Source organism: Anomaloglossus baeobatrachus, chromosome 3, assembly GCF_048569485.1.
Source record: "Anomaloglossus baeobatrachus isolate aAnoBae1 chromosome 3, aAnoBae1.hap1, whole genome shotgun sequence".
Classification (NCBI taxonomy): Eukaryota; Metazoa; Chordata; class Amphibia; order Anura; family Aromobatidae; genus Anomaloglossus; species Anomaloglossus baeobatrachus.
In genome coordinates, this window is record NC_134355.1 from 351,757,657 (window position 1) to 351,779,067 (window position 21,411).

At 51.4% G+C, this 21,411-nt stretch overlaps 1 protein-coding gene across 1 annotated transcript in view; it reads right to left on the bottom strand.

Moving 5' to 3' along the window:
• The window catches only part of UFL1 (UFM1 specific ligase 1), a 156,730-nt gene that overhangs the window by 42,947 nt on the left and 92,372 nt on the right, over positions 1–21,411 (bottom strand). Inside the window, exons 12-13 of the mRNA XM_075340109.1 lie at positions 20,827–20,949; positions 20,380–20,500 (exon numbers count right to left, since the gene is read on the bottom strand). Of these exons, the coding sequence (XP_075196224.1) occupies positions 20,380–20,500; positions 20,827–20,949 (244 nt within the window). The remainder of the gene's footprint in view (positions 1–20,379; positions 20,501–20,826; positions 20,950–21,411) is intronic.

Genomic DNA, 21,411 nt, shown 5'->3' on the forward strand with positions numbered 1-21,411 from the left:
AAGGTCCAAACCGGGTGCCTTGAAGCGAACCCATCGCTAGATTAAGGTCCCACGTTTCTAGTGGACGGCGCTGCCGCCAAGCCAGATGGACGCTTCTCTGAGTGAAAACCTTGATCGTGGGACAAGAAGTGAGAGGTCTCTGAAACCGAAATGACCGAGACGACACCTGGCCCTTAGAGGGACGCGCGAAAGAGCCGCATCCGGATCTGACTGCACGCATGGCAGCAGTGCAGTAAGGAAGAGAGAGGGAGAGAGAGAGAGAGAGAGAGAGAGGAGCAGAGAAGATGTGCTCCTCACACCACCGGAGGAGCTTTTCACGTGTGGTAATAAACCCTCGAGGAAACCGACCTTCATCATTGCCTGCATCCTTCTTGCCAACCGGCCTGAGTGATCTAGTACCCGGGATCTACTAGTAAGGCCGTCAAACTTAGGACTTCTGAGTCCTGGTGGAAGGGAGGGCCCCAACACGGAAGAACTGGACGGCCTGGAAGGCGCCACGGGGCATCTGCGAGGAGTTGAGTGAGTTTTGTGAACTATGCTCGCCTGGGCCACTCCAGAGCCATCTTCTGCCTCGGTCCATCTTGAGAACCCTCGACATCATGGAAGCCGTGGGAAGATGAACGAGAGCCTGAACTGGCTTCACGACCGGGCGAGGGCGTCGTCACCTAGTCCAGAAAAGGGGGCACCCTCGATGCACCGTTGCCTTGAAAGCTGGATCGGGAGGCCAATAGGACCACGACTGGAGGTCTTCCTTCGCTGGAGATCTGGCTGATGACTTCCCTGTTGAGGAACCATTTGCCTAAAGCGAGGCCTTTCCTGTCGAGAAAATCGCCCGTCCAAACGTCCAAGCAAGGGATGTGCTCTGCCGGGATTAGAGAGTGGAAGGACCCGGCCCAGAGCAGGATCTTCTTGACCTCTTCCCTTGCCATGACATTTCCTGCGCCTCCCTGGTGGATGATGCACGCCACCGCTGTGGCATGGTCCGACTGGAACCTGACTGGGCAACTCGGTCCCAGTGAAGAAATCGTAACCGGACTAACCGGATGGCTCTGATTTCCGGAATGTTGAAGTGAAGACAACACTCTAGGGGTGTCCCTCAGGACCGTGCTGTGGGATGGTGGAATAGCGTACCCTAGCATAGGAGACTGGGGATGGTTGATACTATCCTCCAGAGGAGAAGGAGAGGGGACCTTCCCAAGGGACGGTTGCGAAGACTGGTCCACTAGGAAGGGATTGGCGGGTCACCAGCGTAGACGGAACCTGCGGTCCGTAGCAAGGAGAGACCTGTGTCCGTTCTTCAGTGGGGTCTGCTGGAAGGCCAAAGATGAAACCTGGTAAAGTGTACCACCGCTATCACCGCCACCAACTGCCGAGGACTCGCATACCAAACCCGATGGAACCGGGCGCGGATGGCAAAGGGTACGCGGGACTCGGTGCAGGGAGAAAAACTACTCCTGCGTGAGGAGTAACTCCCTTGGACGGTCTCGAATACCGTGCCTAAAGGGATGATCCACCTGGCCGGGGTCTGAGAGGACTCCTTAGGTAGCTCAGCTACCCTGGTAGCGAAAAAGTGACGATGACGGTCTAAACCTCAAGACGAGGGTCCTTGAAGGGAGAACTCTGGACCACCACTTCGTTTCTGGGCGGAGTGAACCTAGCAGGTCTGTAGTGTAGAATGGGCAGGGGGAGCCGCCATCATCCCTGCAAGCGTTCTTAACAAACTGGAATGGTCCACTGCAACGTAAGGCGGAGGGACTGGTGGAGGGATAGAGGCGCCCTGACGGTTGCGGCGCGAAAGGCCTGGAACCGAGCGGTGAGGCGACGATCCTGATGCGTCTGGGCAGATGCTGGGAAAGGGATGTACTCTTCCCTCACGTAGCCTAGGGGAGAGATGCACTCTTCCCTCACGTAGTCTAGGGGATCAACTGGACTAGCCTATCTCCGAAGGGACTTTCACCTAAGGGCGGAAGGGAAGTCAGCGACTCCTTAGATGTCGCCTCCGCATTCCCGATCCTGAGACAGAGGTCTCGACGGGTGGTCACACTGCTGCTAGAGGCTCAGGCCGTGCAGCTGGCAGATGCTAGGGCTGTGATGAGAAGGTACTCACCGAAGATGACAACCAGTTCTGGGTCGGCAGAGAAGGAATGTAGTCCGCTGCCGAGGGTGTCCGCGGAGTCCCTGAGGGGCATCACGATAGGGACGAGAAGCCAGGCGGAACACTGGCGGGTCGACTACAGGGTAGCGTGCCCCTTCCTTTCGGAGCCCTTTGGAGAAGGGGTAATGAGAAATAAAGGGACCTACCGCTGGTAAACGTCGTGTCCGGGTATTGTCCGTGATCACACAGTCACACGGCAAACTCTGGATGTCCACTGAAAACCGCAGGGGCCCGCCACATTCGTCGTTCCAGGGTAGCAAGCCCATTCTCTCCGGAGCCCTTTGGAGAAGGGATAATGACAATAACACGACTTACTGCTGGTAAAACGTCGTGTCTGGTTGTTGTCTGTGGTCACTCAGCGACTCCAGTGTAGAGCGCGCCCATTCTCTCCGGAGCCCTTTGGAGAAGGGATAATGACAATGACAAGACTTACCGCTGGTAAACGTCGTGTCTGGTTGTTGTCTGTGATCACGCAGTAACTCGGCGAACTCTTGATGTCCACTGAATACATCAAGGGTCCGCCCCGAACGTCCTAACGGAGACCTGTGTGCTCGGAGAGAAGAGGGCTGCCCGTACCTTTACGGCTTGACTCACTATTCCTACCAGGCTATTCGTCATGCGCCAAACATCCGGGTCCTGCTCGGAGTCCAGCAGAGGTGGAACGCCTGGGCCATCACCCGAGAGGTCGAAAGGCTACCGGAGGAAAGGCAGTCTGGACCTGGGGATTAAGGTGAAACCTGGGGGGCCGCAGAAGACGAGACCTGGCGGGTCAGCTTCGAGCAGAGGAAAAGGTCCCTGGTACGGGACTCACCTCCCCGAGGGAATCGCGCCAGTCCTGTGGATGGTATGACAGAGCGTCGGCCGGGGACGCAGCGCATGCGCACCAACCCGGGGGACGTCAACGAGGGAATCTATGGCCTGAGACAGGGCGCTAACCAGCCGGCAGGGGCGGGATACAGGGGCGTGCGATGCCAGGGGCTGCGGTAGCTGTCAACACTAAACTGACATTATTTGGGGGAATTTACAATTAAGGGAACCGCAAACTTGAGCTTACCGGTCCAAAATAACTAACATCTCAAGCTCTGAGAATTCTATATACTAACCCTATTGAGATGTGTATCTCTGATGCAAACCAAGTGCTCGAAAAAATACCTGAAAGGGTTAATATATATCTACATATACTAGAATAGTGTAAAAAACTCAACCCCTGATAAAAAACCCACTGTTGTTAAATGATTGTGGCTGTTTTGGGTCTATTTTTCCCTGATATGAGGGTTGCTGCAGCCTCAGCAAACCGCAGACCAGGAGTCTGCCATAATCCCTCTCTTTTTTTTTTTTTGAAAATTGACGCTGAGGAGGCTGGAGGCAGGCCGAGGAGAGCGGGAAAAAACGTCCACCGCCCCCACTGTGATGCCTGGGGCTGAGCGGAGGGCGGAGACGGAGCGGCCGGCGGCCAATAGCGCTGCGGTGCGAGGCGGGCCTGGGAGCCGGGACAGGGCCGAAGCCGGGGCCTAAATTTTTAAGCAGCCGGCGCAGGGGAAGGTAGAGACCGGCGGTCCTACCTGCGGAAGCGGCGGCGCAGCAGCGATGTCCGGGTACCGGCAGAGCTCTGCGTGTGTGCAGGTGGAATCCGCCGCCCAATGGGGACGTGGCCGGGGCGCCCGGTGAGTAGGCCCGGACCGGGGCCTAAATTTTGCATCCGCCCGAGGAGGAGAAGGTAGGAGAGGGTGTCCTACCTGATCAGCGGCGTCGCATCTGTCCAGTGTGCAGGCGTGGAGCTCTGCACATGTGTCTGTGTGCTCCGCACACCGGAGGAATGGCTGCGGGCACCAGTGAGAAGAATGAGGAAGGCAGGGAGGTGGACGCCGGTGTGGGGGGAGGGAGCCCCTCTGTAAATGTAGCAGCGCTGCGGGCCCCATCATAAAATCCAGAGGCGCTGCGGAGGTCCAGTCCCTAATGCCGAGCCCCTTGCACCCTTTGGGGTGATACCGCAGGGTGAATAGGGGGTGCCCAGGAAGGTTCTGCCCCGCGTGCCAACCCGGGAGTGGTACCATGGAATTGGACGGGGGAGAGGGCCCGACGTCTCAAGCCTCTGCGACCCTGGGGAGTGGTACCCACAAGGGCTGCGAAAGGATGAGTGAAGAAAATAACGATACCTGTAGAAACAGAAGTACAACAGGGATGAGAGCGACGAGCGAGTCGCCGAGAAAAAAGAAAAAAAATACGAAAAAAATCAAGTGGCTGAAGGGGGCCCAGCCGGCCCACATCAGCCTCCTACGACACTAAGCAAAAACTGATTTGAGTCCGCCTCCGGCTCAGGGTGTATACTGCTGGGGAGGAGCTAACTTTTTCTGTCTACTTAGTGTCAGCCTCCTAGTGACAGCAGCATAACCCATGGTCCTGTGTCCCCCAATGAAACGATAGAGAAACATGTAAGGTAGACGGAAGCGACTTCAGGAGGAGACTAGAGCATTCGTGTCAATAGACTGTGGATCACGTGACCTGGCTAAGAACGCGGGTACCTTTGCGTTCAACCTTGAGGCCATTAGATCCACATCTGGCGTACCCCATGTGTGGGAACACTTCTGGGTGGAGAAACCACTCTCCAGCGGCCAGGCTTTGGCGACGTAGAAGGTCCGCCGCCCAGTTCTCTACTCCCGGTATGTGTACCGCTTAAATCACAGACCCCGTAGATTCGGCCCAAGTGAGGATCCTGAGGACCTCGAGATAAGCTGTCTTGCTGCTGGTACCTCCCTGCCGATTGACAAAGGCCACAGCTGTTGCATTGTCCAATTGGACCCGAATCAAACGACCTGCCAGAAGATAGGGGAATGTCCTGAACGCGAGAAAGATCGCGCTGATTTTCAGGATGATTTCTGGGAAGGGAAGACTCCTGGGGCATCAAACATCCCCAAGCAGTACGCTGCTCCCCAGCCTAAAAGGCTGGCGTCTATGGTCAGGAGTACCCAGTCCACTTGGGAGAGAAAATATCCCTCTCGATATGGAAGAGGGCTGAAGCCACCAGCAAAGAGCATACCTGACTGAAGGCGTCAGGTGAAAAGTTCGTCCAGGGAAAAGGGTCTCTTGTCCCCGGCAGCTAGAAGTGCAAGGTGCAGTGGGCGGTGGTATGGCTAAGCGAGCGGCACTGTCTCTATACCCGCCGCTATCCTACCTAGCACTCTCATACTGAATCGTATGGAGCGAGAGGAGTACGTAGAAGGCAGTGTACTGCTTGTTGTAGAGCGGTCGCCTTGTCTTGAGGGAGAAATATCAAGCCCCGAAGGGTGTCAAGGGACATGCCCAGGGAGGTGACAGATTTTGACGGGATCGGGGATGGTTTGACTGGAGTCAGAAGCCACCCTAAGCGGGAAAGGGTGCCCACAGAGATCTGCACGCTGTTTGAGCCCTTGATGAGGAGGTCATCCAAGCAAGGCAGAACAGCCACTCTCCTGGCGTGGCCGCCATGACCTTGGTGAAGGCCCTTGGTGCTGTGGCAGGGCCAAGGGTAGGGCTACAAATGGAAAAAAAAAAAAAAAAGAAGAAGTCCTGAACCGCAAAGCGGAGGAACGTTTGGTGAGCAGGGGCGATTGGTATGTGCAGGTACGCGTCCATGATAGCTATGGAGGCAAGGAATTCTCCTTCGACCATAAAGGTAATAATGGACCATAGGAACTCCATTCTGAATCTCCTTACATGCACGTTTGCTCAGGTGTTAGAGGTCCGGGATGGGTCGAACTGACTCGTCCTTTTTTGGGGACCACAAGAGCTTAGAATAGAAAGCCTTGAACCTCTCGCCGTCCGGAACAGGTACTATCACCCCTGCCGTTTGGAGGGAGTGTATTGCTGAGGAGAAGGCCTAGCGATGTTTTGGAGCCTTTGGGTGGTTTGAGAGAAAAGACCAACCCGAGGCTCGGGTCCGAAATTCAATGTGGTAACCGGAAGACACAGGGTCTCACACCCATTTGTGGTCTGAGGCGGCAGCCCAGATAGAGGAGGACAAGACTCCTCGGTCTTTATCTAGACTGCCAGGACGAGGTGGACTTGGGAAGGGCTGAGAAGGTCGGGCCCTGCGTATCTAGTAAAAAACGTCCTGGGCTAGAGTTGAGGGAGGGAGGTACTCTTTTCCTCCCGTGGCGTTAGAAAAAAGAGCCTGTCCAGACGATCGCCAAACCATTGGTCTGGAAAGGAGTACTGTGAGGCTTCTTAGGGACAGAGTCCGCTCTCCATTATCGGAACCAGAGGGCCTTACGGATGGCTATGGTATTTGAGGCGGCAAAAACTACACAGGTAGCAGCGTTGAGAGAGGCCTGCATGAGGTACTCCACCGCTGCAGCAATGTAAACTGTTACTTCTGTGAGGGTCTGAGGAAAACTGGTATTCCTGGTGCCTGTGCTACCCACATGGAAGGAGAGAGGGACCCGCGGCTTCAAGGCGGAGTGATCGAGCTGCTCCACTTGTCCGTCTGTTGGGTCCTTGAAGGAGGATCCATCAAATAAAGACAGGAGGGTCTTTCAGGCAAGCGGGAGGCCGGGAGAGGGGGGGGGGGGTAGCAGTTAGAGACAGCTAAGCCAAAGGGGTGAAATAAGGGTATTTCAGCTCACCTGCCGACTCCACTGCTGTGATCTCCTGGGTGCACGGATCCGCTGGAAGGTCCACTTATGATTAAGGACTCTGTTGTTTTTACCCCCCCAGTCCGAAACGCGTAAAGTTTGCCTATGCGCCCACTGTAAATATGTTCCCTACTTCGGGTCTCTGATGATCTTTTAAATTTTTGAAATAAAGGATGTTTTTTTACTTTTAACCACGAGGATTTGTGCTGGATCCCTCCTTCCTTCGTTCTATTAAGCCAAAGGGGTACCGGAACTCCATAAGTTTACAGATACCGAAGTGCCGGCAAAAACGTTTTTTTTTTTCTTTTTAAGTTTCTTCACCTTTTTAAAAGGAGACCGCATAGTCAGTAGTAGTGGATGGGAGATCTTCCACATGCAGAGTTTGGTTGATTGCTGCAATAAAGGAGTCCATCGCAGCTTGATCACTCAGGGAGGTTGAAACCAAGGAATCATCCTGGTACAAACATCATTCCCCTTCCTCCGGCTCCTCAGAGACCGCAGAACATGTGGGAGAACCCCATCTGTGTACCCCCGAGGGAGAACTATGGGGGTCATGCCCTTTTTCTGATCTGCAACCGGTGAAGCAGGCCTGATTCTTATCAGAAGGACCCTCTATAGAGGTGTCATCAGGCTGCGTTCTGTCCAGGGGCCCCGAGGGGTGTGAGGACAATGTTGCATAGCCAGCACCAGGTTCTGGCTAGTCTGTTTCTGTTACTGAGCAATCCCTATTAAAATTGGTTGACAAACAGGTCCTCCGCCTACTTTGACTATACGAAGCCTCTGCCACGTCAGTTCTATCCCTCGCACAGTGCAGTCTCCTCCTACTTAAATGATAGCCTCAGGAAGAGCAGAGAGTTGAAAGAAGAGGTGGTGCTGGGCGGGGAATACAGCTGGAGTGATAGAAGCTCCAGATTCACAACAGCCTAATTTACATATCAATTCAAACCCGGTTTTCTCAGTATTGGATGCATATAGACTTGCCATATAAAAAGGTATTGCTGGACTTGAACATGCACATAGTTTGGGGTGTAAAACATTGCTGACATTCACTTTAAAGCACTCACCACTGACCAGATGCTACCTAAAGCCTAACCTACCGATTGAAAAATGCCAGACGTGTGGGTCCCGAATAGAAAGCATGTGAAGAGGAGAATACGAAGGGGCTTTTACTTCTAGTTGTACACTGAATAATGATAAAATGGCAACTCCGCACTCTTCTCCCTCCCAAACCCCCACAGAAAAAGAGTCCATCACCAATCACTAATCAGGATTGTATTAACCCCTTAAGGACGAAGCCAGTTTTGTACTTAATGACCAGGCCATTTTTTGCAATTCTGACCAGTGTCACTTTATGAGGTCATAACTCTGGAACGCTTCAACGGATCCCGGTGATTCTGACATTGTTTTTTCGTGACATATTGTACTTCATGATAGTTATAAATTTAGAACGATATTTTTTGCTTTTATTTGTGAAAAAATCGGAAATTTGATGAAAATTTTGAAAATTTTGCAATTTTCAAACTTTTAATTTTTATGCCCTTAACCCAGAGAGTTATGTCACACAAAACAGTTAATAAATAACATTTCCCACATGTCTACTTTACATTAGCGCAATTTCTGAAACAAAATGTTTTGGGGTTAGGAAGTTAGAAGGGGTCAAAGTTCATCAGCAATTTCCCATTTTTTCAACAAAATTCACAAAACCATTTTTTTAGGGACCACATCACATTTGAAGTGACTTTGAGAGGCCTAAGTGACAGAAAATACCCAAAAGTGACACCATTCTCAAAACAGCACGCCTCAAAGTACTCAAAACCACATCCAAGAAGTTTATTAACCCTTCAGGTGCTTCACAGGAACTAAAGCAAAGTGGAATGAAAAAAAGCAAAAAATAAAAATTTTACCTAAAATGTTGCTCTACCCCAAATTTATTCACTTTTAGAAGAAATAACACAACAAAATGAACCCCAAAACTTGTTACCCACTTTCTTATGAACGCGCCAATACCCCACATGTGGTCAGAAACCTTTGTTTGGACAAATGGGAGGGCTCGGAACAGAAGGAGCAATATTTGAATTTTGGAAAGCAAATTTGGCTGAAATAGATTGCGGGCACCATGTTGCATTTACATGTCCGCCAAGGTACCTAAACAGCAGAAACCCCTTACAAGTGACACCATTTTGGAAACTAGACCCCTTAAGGCTTCTATCTAGGGGTATAATGAGCATTTTGGATCCACAGGTACTTCACAGATTTTGATAACGTTACGTTGTCACATTGAAAATTTTCATTTTTTTCTCAAAAATGTTGCTTTAGCATCAATTTTTTCACTTTTTCAAGAGGTAATTCCAAAAATGTGACCCCAATGTTTGTTACCCACTTTTTTATGAGCGCGGTGATACCTCACTTATGGTCTGAAACCTTTGTTTGGAGAAATGGGAGGGCTTGGAACGGAAGGAGCAATATTTGAATTTTGGAAAGGAAATTTGGCTGAAAAAGATTGCGGGCACCATGTCGCATTTGGAGGACCCCTAAGGTACGTAAACAGCAAAAAAACACCACAAGTGACCCCATATTGGAAACTAGGCCCCTCAAGGAATTTATCTTGATGTTTGGTGAGTACCCTGAACCCCCAGGTGCTTTACAGAAGTTTATAACGTTGAGCCATGAAAATAAAAAAATAAAATTTTACCACAAAATTGTTACTTCAACCAGGTAGCTTTTTTTTCACAAGGGTAACAGGAAAAAAATCACCATGAAATTTATTGCGCAATTTCTCCTGAGTTTGTTGATATCTTGTATGTGGTGGAAATCAACTGTTTGGGCACACTACAGGGCTCAGAAGAGAAGGAGTGCAATTTGACTGCAAAATTGGCTGGAATCAATAGCGGACGCCATGTTGCATTAGGAGAACCCCTGAGGTGCCTAAGCAGTGGAGGTCCCCCACAAGTGACCCCATTCTGGAAATAAGACCCCTCAAGGCTTTAATCTAGGTGTATATTGAGCATTTTGAATCCACGAATACTTCACAGAATTTGATAAGCTTAGGTTGCCATATTGAAATTTTCATTTTTTTCACAAAAGAAGGGAATTTTGTTTACTTACCGTAAATTCCTTTTCTTCTAGCTCCAATTGGGAGACCCAGACAGTGGGTGTATAGCTACTGCCCTCTGGAGGCCGCACAAAGAACTACACTTAAAAGTGTAAGGCCCCTCCCCTTCTGGCTATACACCCTCCCGTAGGAGTACAGATTCCTCAGTTTTAGTACCAAAGCAAGAAGGAGGAAAGCCAATAACAGTTTCAAAAACAAATTCAATCCGATAACACGATCGGAGAACTTAAGAAACAACATGAACAACATGTGCACCCGAAAAAACGAAACCCTAAGAACAAATAGGGCGGGTGCTGGGTCTCCCAATTGGAGCTAGAAGAAAAGGAATTTACGGTAAGTAAACAAAATTCCCTTCTTCTTTTTCGCTCCTAATTGGGAGACCCAGACAGTGGGACGTTCAAAAGCAGTCCCTGGGTGGGTAAAAAGATACCACATGAACGGGCTGTCAGACAGCCTCTTCCTACAGGTGGGCCACCGCCGCCTGAAGGACCTGTCTACCTAGGCTGGCATCTGCCGAAGCGTAGGTATGCACTTGATAGTGTTTGGTAAACGTGTGCAGACTCGACCAGGTAGCCGCTTGGCACACTTGCTGAGCCGTAGCCTGATGCCGCAATGCCCAGGACGCACCCACGGCTCTGGTAGAATGGGCCTTCAGTCCAGATGGAATCGGAAGCCCAGCAGAACGGTATGTGTGAAGAATTGGTTCCTTGATCCACCGCGCCAGGGTGGATTTGGAAGCTTGCGATCCCTTATGCTGACCAGCGACTAGGACAAAGAGCGCATCAGAACGGCGTAGAGCCGCCGTGCGAGAAATGTAAATCCTGAGTGCTCTCACCAGGTCCAATAGATGTAAACCCTTTTCAAATTGGTGAACTGGATGCGGACACAAAGATGGCAAAGTGATATCCTGATTGAGATGAAAGGAAGAAACCACCTTGGGAGAAAACTCTGGAATTGGACGCAGTACTACCTTGTCTTGGTGAAACACCAGGAAGGGAGATTTGCAAAATAACGCCGCTAGCTCGGACACTCTTCGAAGAGACGTGACCGCCACAAGAAAAACTACCTTTTGTGAAAGCCGAGAAAGGGGAACCTCTTTCAAAGGCTCGAAAGGCGGCTTCTGGAGAGCAATGAGAACCTTGTTCAGATCCCAGGGTTCCAATGGCCGTCTGTAAGGAGGAACGATATGACAAACTCCTTGGAGAAACGTGCGTACTTTAGAAAGCCGTGCCAAGCGCTTCTGAAAGAATACGGATAGCGCGGAGACTTGACCCTTAAGCGAGCTAAGCGACAAACCTTTTTCCAACCCAGACTGCAGGAAGGAAAGAAAAATTGGCAATGCAAATGGCCAGGGAGAAAACCCTTGAGCCAAGCACCACGCTAAGAATATCTTCCACGTTCTGTGATAGATCTTAGCTGAGGATGGTTTTCTAGCCTGTCTCATTGTGGCAACAACCTCATGAGATAAACCTGAGGCCGCTAGGATCCAGGACTCAATGGCCACACAGTCAGGTTCAGGGCCGCAGAATTCAGATGGAAAAACGGCCCTTGAGACAGCAAATCTGGACGGTCTGGTAGTGTCCACGGTTGGCCTACCGTGAGATGCCACAGATCCGGGTACCACGACCTTCTTGGCCAATCTGGAGCGACGAGTATGGCTCGATGGCAGTCGGACCTGATTTTCCGGAGAACTCTGGGTAACAATGCTAGAGGTGGGAACACATAGGGGAGTCGGAATTGCGACCAATCCTGAACCAAGGCGTCTGCCGCCAGTGCTCGGTGATCGTGAGACCGTGCCATGAAAACTGGGACCTTGTTGTTGTGCCGTGACGCCATCAGATCGACGTCCGGCGTCCCCCAGCGGCAACAGATCTGCTGAAAAGCTTGGCGACTGCGTGTTCCCCCTTGGTGGTTGATGTACGCCACCGCCGTGGAATTGTCCGACTGAATCCGAATCTGCTTGCCTTCCAGCCATTGTTGGAAGGCTCGCAGGGCAAGATAGATTGCTCTGATTTCCAGAACATTGATCTGCAGGGTGGACTCTTCCAGAGTCCACATCCCCTGAGCCCTGTGGTGGAGATACACCGCTCCCCACCCTGATAGGCTCGCATCCGTCGTGACCACTGCCCAGGACGGGGGAAGGAACGACTTTCCCTGTGACAATGAGGTGGGGAGAAGCCACCAACGCAGAGAGTCCTTGGCAGTCTGAGAGAGGGAGACAGTCCTGTCGAGGGACGTCGATTTCCCGTCCCATTGGCGTAGAATGTCCCATTGTAGAGGGCGCAGATGAAACTGCGCGAACGGGACTGCCTCCATTGCTGCTACCATCTTTCCTAGGAAATGCATGAGGCGCCTCAGTGAGTGCGACTGGCTCTGAAGGAGAGATTGCACTCCAGTCCGTAGCGAGCACTGCTTGTCCAGTGGAAGCTTCACTATCGCTGAGAGAGTATGAAACTCCATGCCAAGATAAGTCAGAGATTGGGTCGGGGTTAGATGAGACTTTGGAAAGTTGATAATCCACCCGAAACTCTGGAGAGTGTCTAGTGCCACCTTCAGACTGTGTTGGCATGCCTCTTGAGAGGGTGCCTTTATAAGCAGGTCATCTAGATACGGGATGACCGAGTGACCCTGCGAGTGCAGAACAGCTACTACTGCTGCCATGACTTTGGTGAAGACCCGGGGGGCTGTTGCCAGACCGAAAGGTAACGCTACGAACTGCAGGTGTTCGTCGTGTATGACGAAGCGTAGGAAACGCTGATGCTCTGGTGCGATCGGCACGTGGAGATACGCATCTTTGATATCTATTGATGCTAGAAAATCTCCTTGAGACATTGAGGCTATGACGGAGCGTAGGGATTCCATCCGGAACCTCCTGACTTTTACGTGTCTGTTGAGCAACTTTAGATCCAGGACGGGCCGATACGATCCGTCCTTTTTTGGGACCACAAACAGATTGGAGTAAAAACCGTGACCTTGTTCCTGAAGAGGGACGGAGGTCACCACTCCTTCCGCCTTTAGAGCGGCCACCGCCTGGAACAGAGCATCGGCTCGGTCTGGTGGTGGAGAAGTTCTGAAGAAACGAGTTGGCGGACGAGAACTGAACTCTATCCTGTACCCGTGAGACAGAATATCCCTCACCCAACGGTCTTTGACGTGTGACAGCCAGATGTCGCCAAAGTGGGAAAGCCTCCCACCGACCGCGGGTGTGGGAATCGGAGACCGCAAGTCAGGAGGACGCCGTCTTGGCAACGGTTCCTCCGGCTGTCCTTTTTGGGCGTGACTGAGACCTCCAAGAATCTGAGCGTCTCTGGTCTTTTTGAGTCTTTTTTGACGAGGCGAATTGGGACCTGCCCGGTCCTCGAAAGGACCGATAACCAGACTGACCCTTCCTCTGTTGGGGTCTGTTTTGTCTGTGTTGCGGTAAGGATGAGTCCTTACCCTTGGAGTGTTTGATGATTTCATCCAAACGCTCTCCAAACAATCGGTCACGAGAAAAAGGCAAATTGGTTAAGCACTTCTTGGAATGAGAATCTGCTTTCCAATGTCTCAACCACAGGGCCCTACGCAAAACAACGGAGTTGGCTGACGCCACTGCCGTGCGGCTTGTAGCGTCAAGAACAGCATTAATCGCGTACGACGCGAATGCCGCCATTTGCGAGGTCAATGGTGCTACCTGCGGGGCAAATGCACGTGTGACGGAGTCAACTCGCGCAAGCCCGGCTGAGATAGCTTGGAGTGCCCATACGGCTGCAAAAGAAGCGCTAATGACGCTCCACTCGCTTCATAGATGGATTTCAGCCAGAGCTCCATCTGCCTGTCAGTGGCATCTTTAAGTGCCGCTCCATCTTCAACTGCAACCAAGGATCTAGCTGCAAGCCTGGAAATTGGAGGATCCACTTTTGGACACTGGGTCCAACCCTTGACCACCTCAGGGGGAAAAGGATAGCGTGTATCTTTAAGCCGTTTAGGAAAACGCCTTTCAGGATAAGCGTGGGGTTTCTGGATTGCGTCTCTAAAGTCAGCGTGGTCCAGAAAAGTGCTTAAAGTACGCTTAGGGTATCTGAAATGGATTCTCTCGTGCTGCGAAGCTGACTCCTCCACAAGAGGAGCTGGTGGGGAAATATTTAACATCTTATTGATGTTAAATATAAGATCATTAACTATGGCGTCACCATCTGGTGTATCTAGATTGAGAGCGGTCCCAGGATCAGAATCCTGATCAGTTACGTCCGCCTCATCACCCATAGATTCATCTCGCTGGGATCCTGACCATTGAGATGAATGTGAAGGCCCGTCATAGCGAGCCCGCTTAGGCTGCCCGGGGCCATCGTCCGAGTCAGAGTCTTCACCCTGAGGTGTATATGCCCGTCCCGGAGCTTGGAGCTGAGGGGGACCAGGGGGCAATGATTGCACAGTGTCCGTGGCCTGAAGTACAGGCCTAGCTCGCAATGTGTCAAGAATTTGTGACATAGTGAGAGACATTCTGTCAGCAAAAGCTGCAAACTCAGTTCCTGTCACCTGGACAGCATTCACAGGTGGTACACCCTGGGTCACGTCCAGCAGAGGTCCCGACTGTGCAAGCTCCGCAGGGGCCGAGCACTGCACACAATGGGGGTCCGTGGAGCCTGCCGGTAGAAAAGTCCCACATGCGGTGCAGGAAGCATATAATGTCTGCGCCTTGGCACCCTTGCGTTTTACGGGCGACATGCTGCTGGCTCTCTGCAATGTGAGAGAGTCTATAGCCAAAGGGCGACCAGCGCTATGCAATACAAAGTATTTGTAGAAACAAAATACTAAGAATACTACTGGCACAAGAGGGGGTGAGCCCTGAGGGCTGCTTACCGCCCGCTGAATAGCGGGTAAGACAGAATTCCTTGTCTGGGTCTCCCCGGCTCCCCTCTGCAGCGCAGCGTGTCAGCAGGAATGGCTGCCGGCGTCTGTGGAGAGGGGCGGTCCGTGGGAGTTCCCAAACAAAAGTGCGGGAAACAGTGTCCCCTCTGTGCCGATTGTGAGGGCTGGAGTATGTAAAAACGACTCCAGCCCTCGGCGCTGATGCACTGGCCAGCGTCCCGCCCCTCTCCTGACTGGCAGGTCTGGGGGCGGGAACGAACGGAAGCAGGCCGCAAAAGCCGGGGACTCGAGTTATCAGCGCGGCCGCCGTAAAAGCGCGGGCCGCGCTGAAGTCCCCGGCGCACCACAAGTGCCAGCCGCGCCGCAGTCCCAGCGGCCGGCGTGACCGATTCCTAGACGTGGCCAGCGTCCCGCCCCTCTCCTGACTGGCAGGTCCGGGGGCGGGAACGAACGGAAGCAGGCCGCAAAAGCCGGGGACTCGAGTTATCAGCGCGGCCGCCGTAAAAGCGCGGGCCGCGCTGAAGTCCCCGGCGCACCACAAGTGCCAGCCGCGCCGCAGTCCCAGCGGCCGGCGCGACCGATTCCTATAAGTGTGCCTGCTTCAGCGAAGCTGAATGAGGCCATGGCACAAGCGCCGTAGCGCTGCTGTCCCCCGGCGCACTACAACACCCAGCATGCTGCGGTGTGAGCGCCTGCACGGGGACACAGAGTACCTTGAGGAAGCAGGGCCATGTCCCTGATGTACTCCGCTCCATCCAGCATCTTCTCCAGGGGCTGTAGATGGAGCACGGTCTCAGTGCCTGGAGACCAGTAAATCCCACTTCACCCAGAGCCCTGTAAAAAGGGATGGGGAAGGAATCAGCATGTGGGCTCCTGCCGCCGTACCCGCAATGGGTACCTCAACCTTACAAACACCTCCGACATACAGTGGGGTGAGAAGGGAGCATGCTGGGAGCCCTGTATGGGCCCTCTTTTCTTCCATCCGACATAGTCAGCAGCTGCTGCTGACTAAAAACAATGGAGCTATGCGTGCGTGTCTGACCTCCTTGCGCACAAAGCTAAAACTGAGGAATCTGTACTCCTACGGGAGGGTGTATAGCCAGAAGGGGAGGGGCCTTACACTTTTAAGTGTAGTTCTTTGTGCGGCCTCCAGAGGGCAGTAGCTATACACCCACTGTCTGGGTCTCCCAATTAGGAGCGAAAAAGAAATGTTGATTTAGCGACACATTTTTCACTTTTTCAAGAGGCAACAACAAAACGTGTACCCCACAGGTTGTTATCTAATTTCTTGTGAGCGCAGGGATACCACACATGTGGCCAAAAACCTTTGTTTGGATAAATGGGAGGGCTTGGAATGGAAGGAGCACCATTTGAATTTTGGAAAAGTTGAAGTAAATTGCGCGCACCATGTCACATTAGCAGGGCCCCTTGGGCACCTATACATCAGAAACCCCCCACAAGTGACCTCATTTTGGAAACTGGACCCCTCAAGGATTTTATTCAGGAGTATAGTAAACATTTTGAATCCACAGGTACTTCACAAAACTGTTGCTGTAGCAAATAATTTCTCACTGTTAAGGGGGCTTTACACGCTGCGACATCGCTAATGCGGAGTCGTTAGGGTCACGGAATTGGTGACGCACATCCGGCCGCATTAGCAATGTTGCTGCGTGTGACACCGATGAGCGATTTTGCATCGTTGCAAAAACGTGCAAAATCGCTCATCGGTGACATGGGGGTCCATTCTCGATTATCGTTACTGCAGCAGTAACGATGTAGTTCGTCGCTCCTGCGGCAGCACACATCGCTATGTGTGACGCCGCAGGAACGAGGAACCTCTCCTTACCTGCCTCCCGGCCGCTATGAGGAAGGAAGGAGGTGGGCGGGATGTTCCGGCCACTCATCTCCGCCCCTCCGCTTCTATTGGGCGGCCGCTCAGTGACGTCACTGTGACGCCACACGGACCGCCCCCTTAGAAAGGAGGCGGTTTGCCGGTCACAGCGACGTCGCCGGGCAGGTAAGTATGTGTGACGCATCTGCGCGATGTTGTGCGGCACGGGCAGCGATTGCCCGTGTCGCACAACAGATGGGGGCGGGTACCCACGCTAGCGATATCGGGACCGATATCGCAGCGTGTAAAGTAGCCTTTAGGCTATGTGGCCATGATCCAGCGACACGGCGTCTAGTACCCAGTGTCAGCCTCCTGCAGAAATGTGAGTGTTGTCCACGGGAGAACGCAGCTGCCCATGCCCACGATTTGGGTTCAGGCTGCTGTGGACTTTAGTTCTATTCTACCTGCAAAGAACACTCATCTCCGCAGCATAAATTGACATCCTGAGGCTCGGGAAGCTGCGCCACAGGTCGATTTATGCTGCGGAGAAAAGAAACAGTGGGCACGGGATTTCTAAAAATCCTGCCACTGTGCTTCTACTGCACAACGCAGCGTTATGGACGCAGGGAAAACACTCTGCGCCCAAAACGTTGCAAACCCTGATTGTGGGCACACAGCGTAAAATGCTACAATGGATGAATGGATAGATGTCAAACATATATAACGTCCCACCCCCCTGCATATTCTAAGCTGGCGCCCTTTAGTGCCTTTCATGTGACACTAAAGGATGCCTAGCCTTGTATTTAGCCCAAAAAAAAAAAAAAGAATTAAAATAAATGACGTGGGGTCCCCCCTATTTTTGATAGCCAGCTAGGGTAAAGCAGACAGCTGTAGCCTGCAAACCACAGCTGACAGCTTCATCTTGTCTGGTGATCAATTTGGAGGGCTCCCCAAGCTGTTTTTTTTTTTTAATTATTTATAAATAAATAATTAAAAAAAACAAACAAACGTGGGGTCCCCCCAAATTAGATCACCAGCCAAGGTGAAGCTGACAGCTGGGGTCTGGTATTCTCAGGATGGGAAGAGCCACGGTTATTGGACTCTTCCCAGCCTAAAAATAGCAGGCCGCAGCCGCCCCAGAAGTGGTGCATCAATTAGATGCGCCAATTCTGGCGCTTCGCCCCAGCTCATCCCGCGCCCTGGTGCGTTGGCTAACGGGGTAATGAATGGGGTTGATACCAGGTGTGTAATGTCACCTGGCATCAAGCCCAGCAATTAGTTATGTCACGGCGTCTATCAGATACCCGACATAACTAATTGACAGTAATAAAAAAAAAATTGACAACAAAAAAAAATTTATTTGAAAAAACACTCCCCCAAAACATTCCCTGATTAACCAATTTATTGAAAAGAAAAAAAAAAAATCCACAATAATCCATTTGGACGTCCCACGTCGACTCTGGACCTTCTAGAATATGGGGGACACGTTCAGGGAACGTATCCCCCATTTTCTAGGAGCAAATCAAAAAGGTCCGTGGAGCCTCTATTAGGAGTCTCAACACAGAAACCAGCCAGATATCTCTCCGGGCTGGGCCCTTCCCGGAGAGATATCTGGCTGGTTTCTGTGTTGAGACTCCTAATAGAGGCTCCACGGAACTTTTTGATTTGCATATTTCCCAGGGGGCAATGTACCTAGGATTTCTCTGTCTTGAGCGCCCTCGCTGGCTGCCGGCAGTGTTTTTCTCTGGCTGGTCTCCCCGAGATCAGTGATTGTTTTGTTTTGTTGGTCTACTAGGCATTGCTCCCACCCAGCCAGAATCCTACTCCACACTGATGAGGGGCAATACCCCGAAACAGCTGTCTGTGGATGGATACCTGGCCCTGGTATTTCCCTTGTCATATCTTTAAACTTGTCAAAAGGTTGGATATTGACTATAAGGGCCACTTAATATGGTGGTTATGGTGGTCTCCTAAAAAGAGTCACCCCTTGGCTGGGCCCTTCCCGGAGAGATATCTGGCTGGTTTCTGTGTTGAGACTCCTAATAGAGGCTCCACGGACCTTTTTGATTTGCATATTTCCCAGGGGGCAATGTACCTAGGATTTCTCTGTCTTGAGCGCCCTCGCTGGCTGCCGGCAGTGTTTTCTCTGGCTGGTCTCCCCGAGATCAGTGATTGTTTTGTTTTGTTGGTCTACTAGGCATTGCTCCCACCCAGCCAGAATCCTACTCCACACTGATGAGGGGCAATACCCCGAAACAGCTGTCTGTGGATGGATACCTGGCCCTGGTATTTCCCTTGTCATATCTTTAAACTTGTCAAAAGGTTGGATATTGACTATAAGGGCCACTTAATATGGTGGTTATGGTGGTCTCCTAAAAAGAGTCACCCCTTGGCTGGGCCCTTCCCGGAGAGATATCTGGCTGGTTTCTGTGTTGAGACTCCTAATAGAGGCTCCACGGACCTTTTTGATTTGCATATTTCCCAGGGGGCAATGTACCTAGGATTTCTCTGTCTTGAGCGCCCTCGCTGGCTGCCGGCAGTGTTTTCTCTGGCTGGTCTCCCCGAGATCAGTGATTGTTTTGTTTTGTTGGTCTACTAGGCATTGCTCCCACCCAGCCAGAATCCTACTCCACACTGATGAGGGGCAATACCCTGAAACAGCTGTCTGTGGATGGATACCTGGCCCTGGTATTTCCCTTGTCATATCTTTAAACTTGTCAAAAGGTTGGATATTGACTATAAGGGCCACTTAATATGGTGGTTATGGTGGTCTCCTAAAAAGAGTCACCCCTTGGCTGGGCCCTTCCCGGAGAGATATCTGGCTGGTTTCTGTGTTGAGACTCCTAATAGAGGCTCCACGGACCTTTTTGATTTGCATATTTCCCAGGGGGCAATGTACCTAGGATTTCTCTGTCTTGAGCGCCCTCGCTGGCTGCCGGCAGTGTTTTTCTCTGGCTGGTCTCCCCGAGATCAGTGATTGTTTTGTTCCATTTTCTAGGAGGGCAGACCCTCCATTTGAGGAGAGTGGGTGCAAAGAATCTGCACCCACCCTCCCTGGGTCACAGCTGCAGAGTGCGAGCAGCAGCAGCAGCCAGCGTCCTGAACACAGGAAGCTGACAGCCGCGCTCTGCTCATGTGACCGGAGTCTGCTGAGAAGGAGCCGGAGGAGGGGGCCGCGGGGGATCAGCGCTCTGACAGGTATGTATGACACCGGGGGACACCGGGGAACACCAGGGGGGGGTAGGGGGGGACCCGGCAGGGCCTAGGGAGCAGGTTTCTGTCGTATGTGTTATGGCACATACGACAGAAACCATAGGAACAGTGGAAATGCGGCCGGCGCGCTGCTGTGATCGCCGGTGCGCGCGGCCATCTTGGATTTTCGGGAGGGGGTTGGGGGTCGGGGGGGGCACTTTGGGGACACCGGGGGACCGGAGGGAACCGGGAAAAAGATTTATCTCCCATCTGGCATGTTTGATCATGCCAGATGGGAGATAAATCATTTTTTACCGGCGCGGTCATTTACTATAACTTGATGATCGGTATACGGTGTATACCGGTCATCAGGTGAGCGGGGACCGGAAAAACCGGCCCGAATCATGATCTCCAGGGTCTCAGCTACCCCCGGCAGCTGAGACCCCGGAAATTTTCTGACTCTGGGGGGCGCTAGACCCTTTTTTCCGACCGCCGTTAAAAAGCGGGGGATCGGAAAAAGTACCCTTATTTACCGCCGTTAAAAGGCGTATCGGCGGTCGTAAAGGGGTTAAACCTTCTCTCACCTAGGAATGTAGAATAAGAATGAAAAACAAACTGAGTGACCAACCTTATTAAGTTTTTGGAGAGCTCAATGACCAGCTCATCTGGAGCATCTGGAACATGTTTTCTTAAAATATCTTGAATTTCATCCAAAGCCATAAATGGGACCTCACGCTCCTTTGGTTTGTCTGATGGAAAAATCGTCAAAATGAAAAAAATATTTCATTATTATGGTGTCACATCTTACTAGACCAGCACAACTAAGAGTTATCAATTTTACTACATTCAAAAGGAGGAACCATATTTAATGACTACTTATAAATAAGAAGTATACTGCCATGAAGGGTGTCTACACTAGAAAACAAGTTAGTTAAAATAATTGGATTCAAGTGATTATAAATCTGGGCTGTACTAGGGAACAATAACTTAGCATAAAAATATCTAGCAATTGATGTTATTTGATGCGGTTATTCAAAACTCGTCCTTCTCTGGTAATACAAATCATGAAACATACTTGTGCTAGCAGTCTGGGGCTCCTCATCACTGTCTTCATCTTTCCTTGATTTCTTCTTAGTCTTTTTTATCTTGATCTCTCTTGCATTACTGCAACCACCTCCTCTGGTGCTTCCACTGCCCTCTGAAAGATAAAGAATGGAGAACTATGAACTAGCGCAATAAGGGATAATTGGGCATAACCTATTATGGCATGTTATCTAAGGGCCCAATATTCTACTCTATCATTTGGTATCATCACTGTTAATTTATCTAAATGTGTAATTATAGGTGGCCAATTGTGATTCAGTGACTACCGGCATTCTACCAGGTACAAGGGGACCTTCCGGCGAGCTTCGCTACACATAGGGTACACTAGGAACACAATACACTGATGGTCCCTGGTGCTATCAACATGGGTGCGGAGGTCACCTCCTGCACTCACCTGAGGCTTTTCCCGGAACTCCCTAACATCCCTATCCAAGTCCTTCCCCTCGTCGCCGATCACGTGCTTAGGCCTTGGCTTGCCTTGAACTCACGATGGCTAGTGAGAAGGCTGGCGAGATCACTAATATAACACAAGGGAAAGGAGACAGACAGGGCAAAA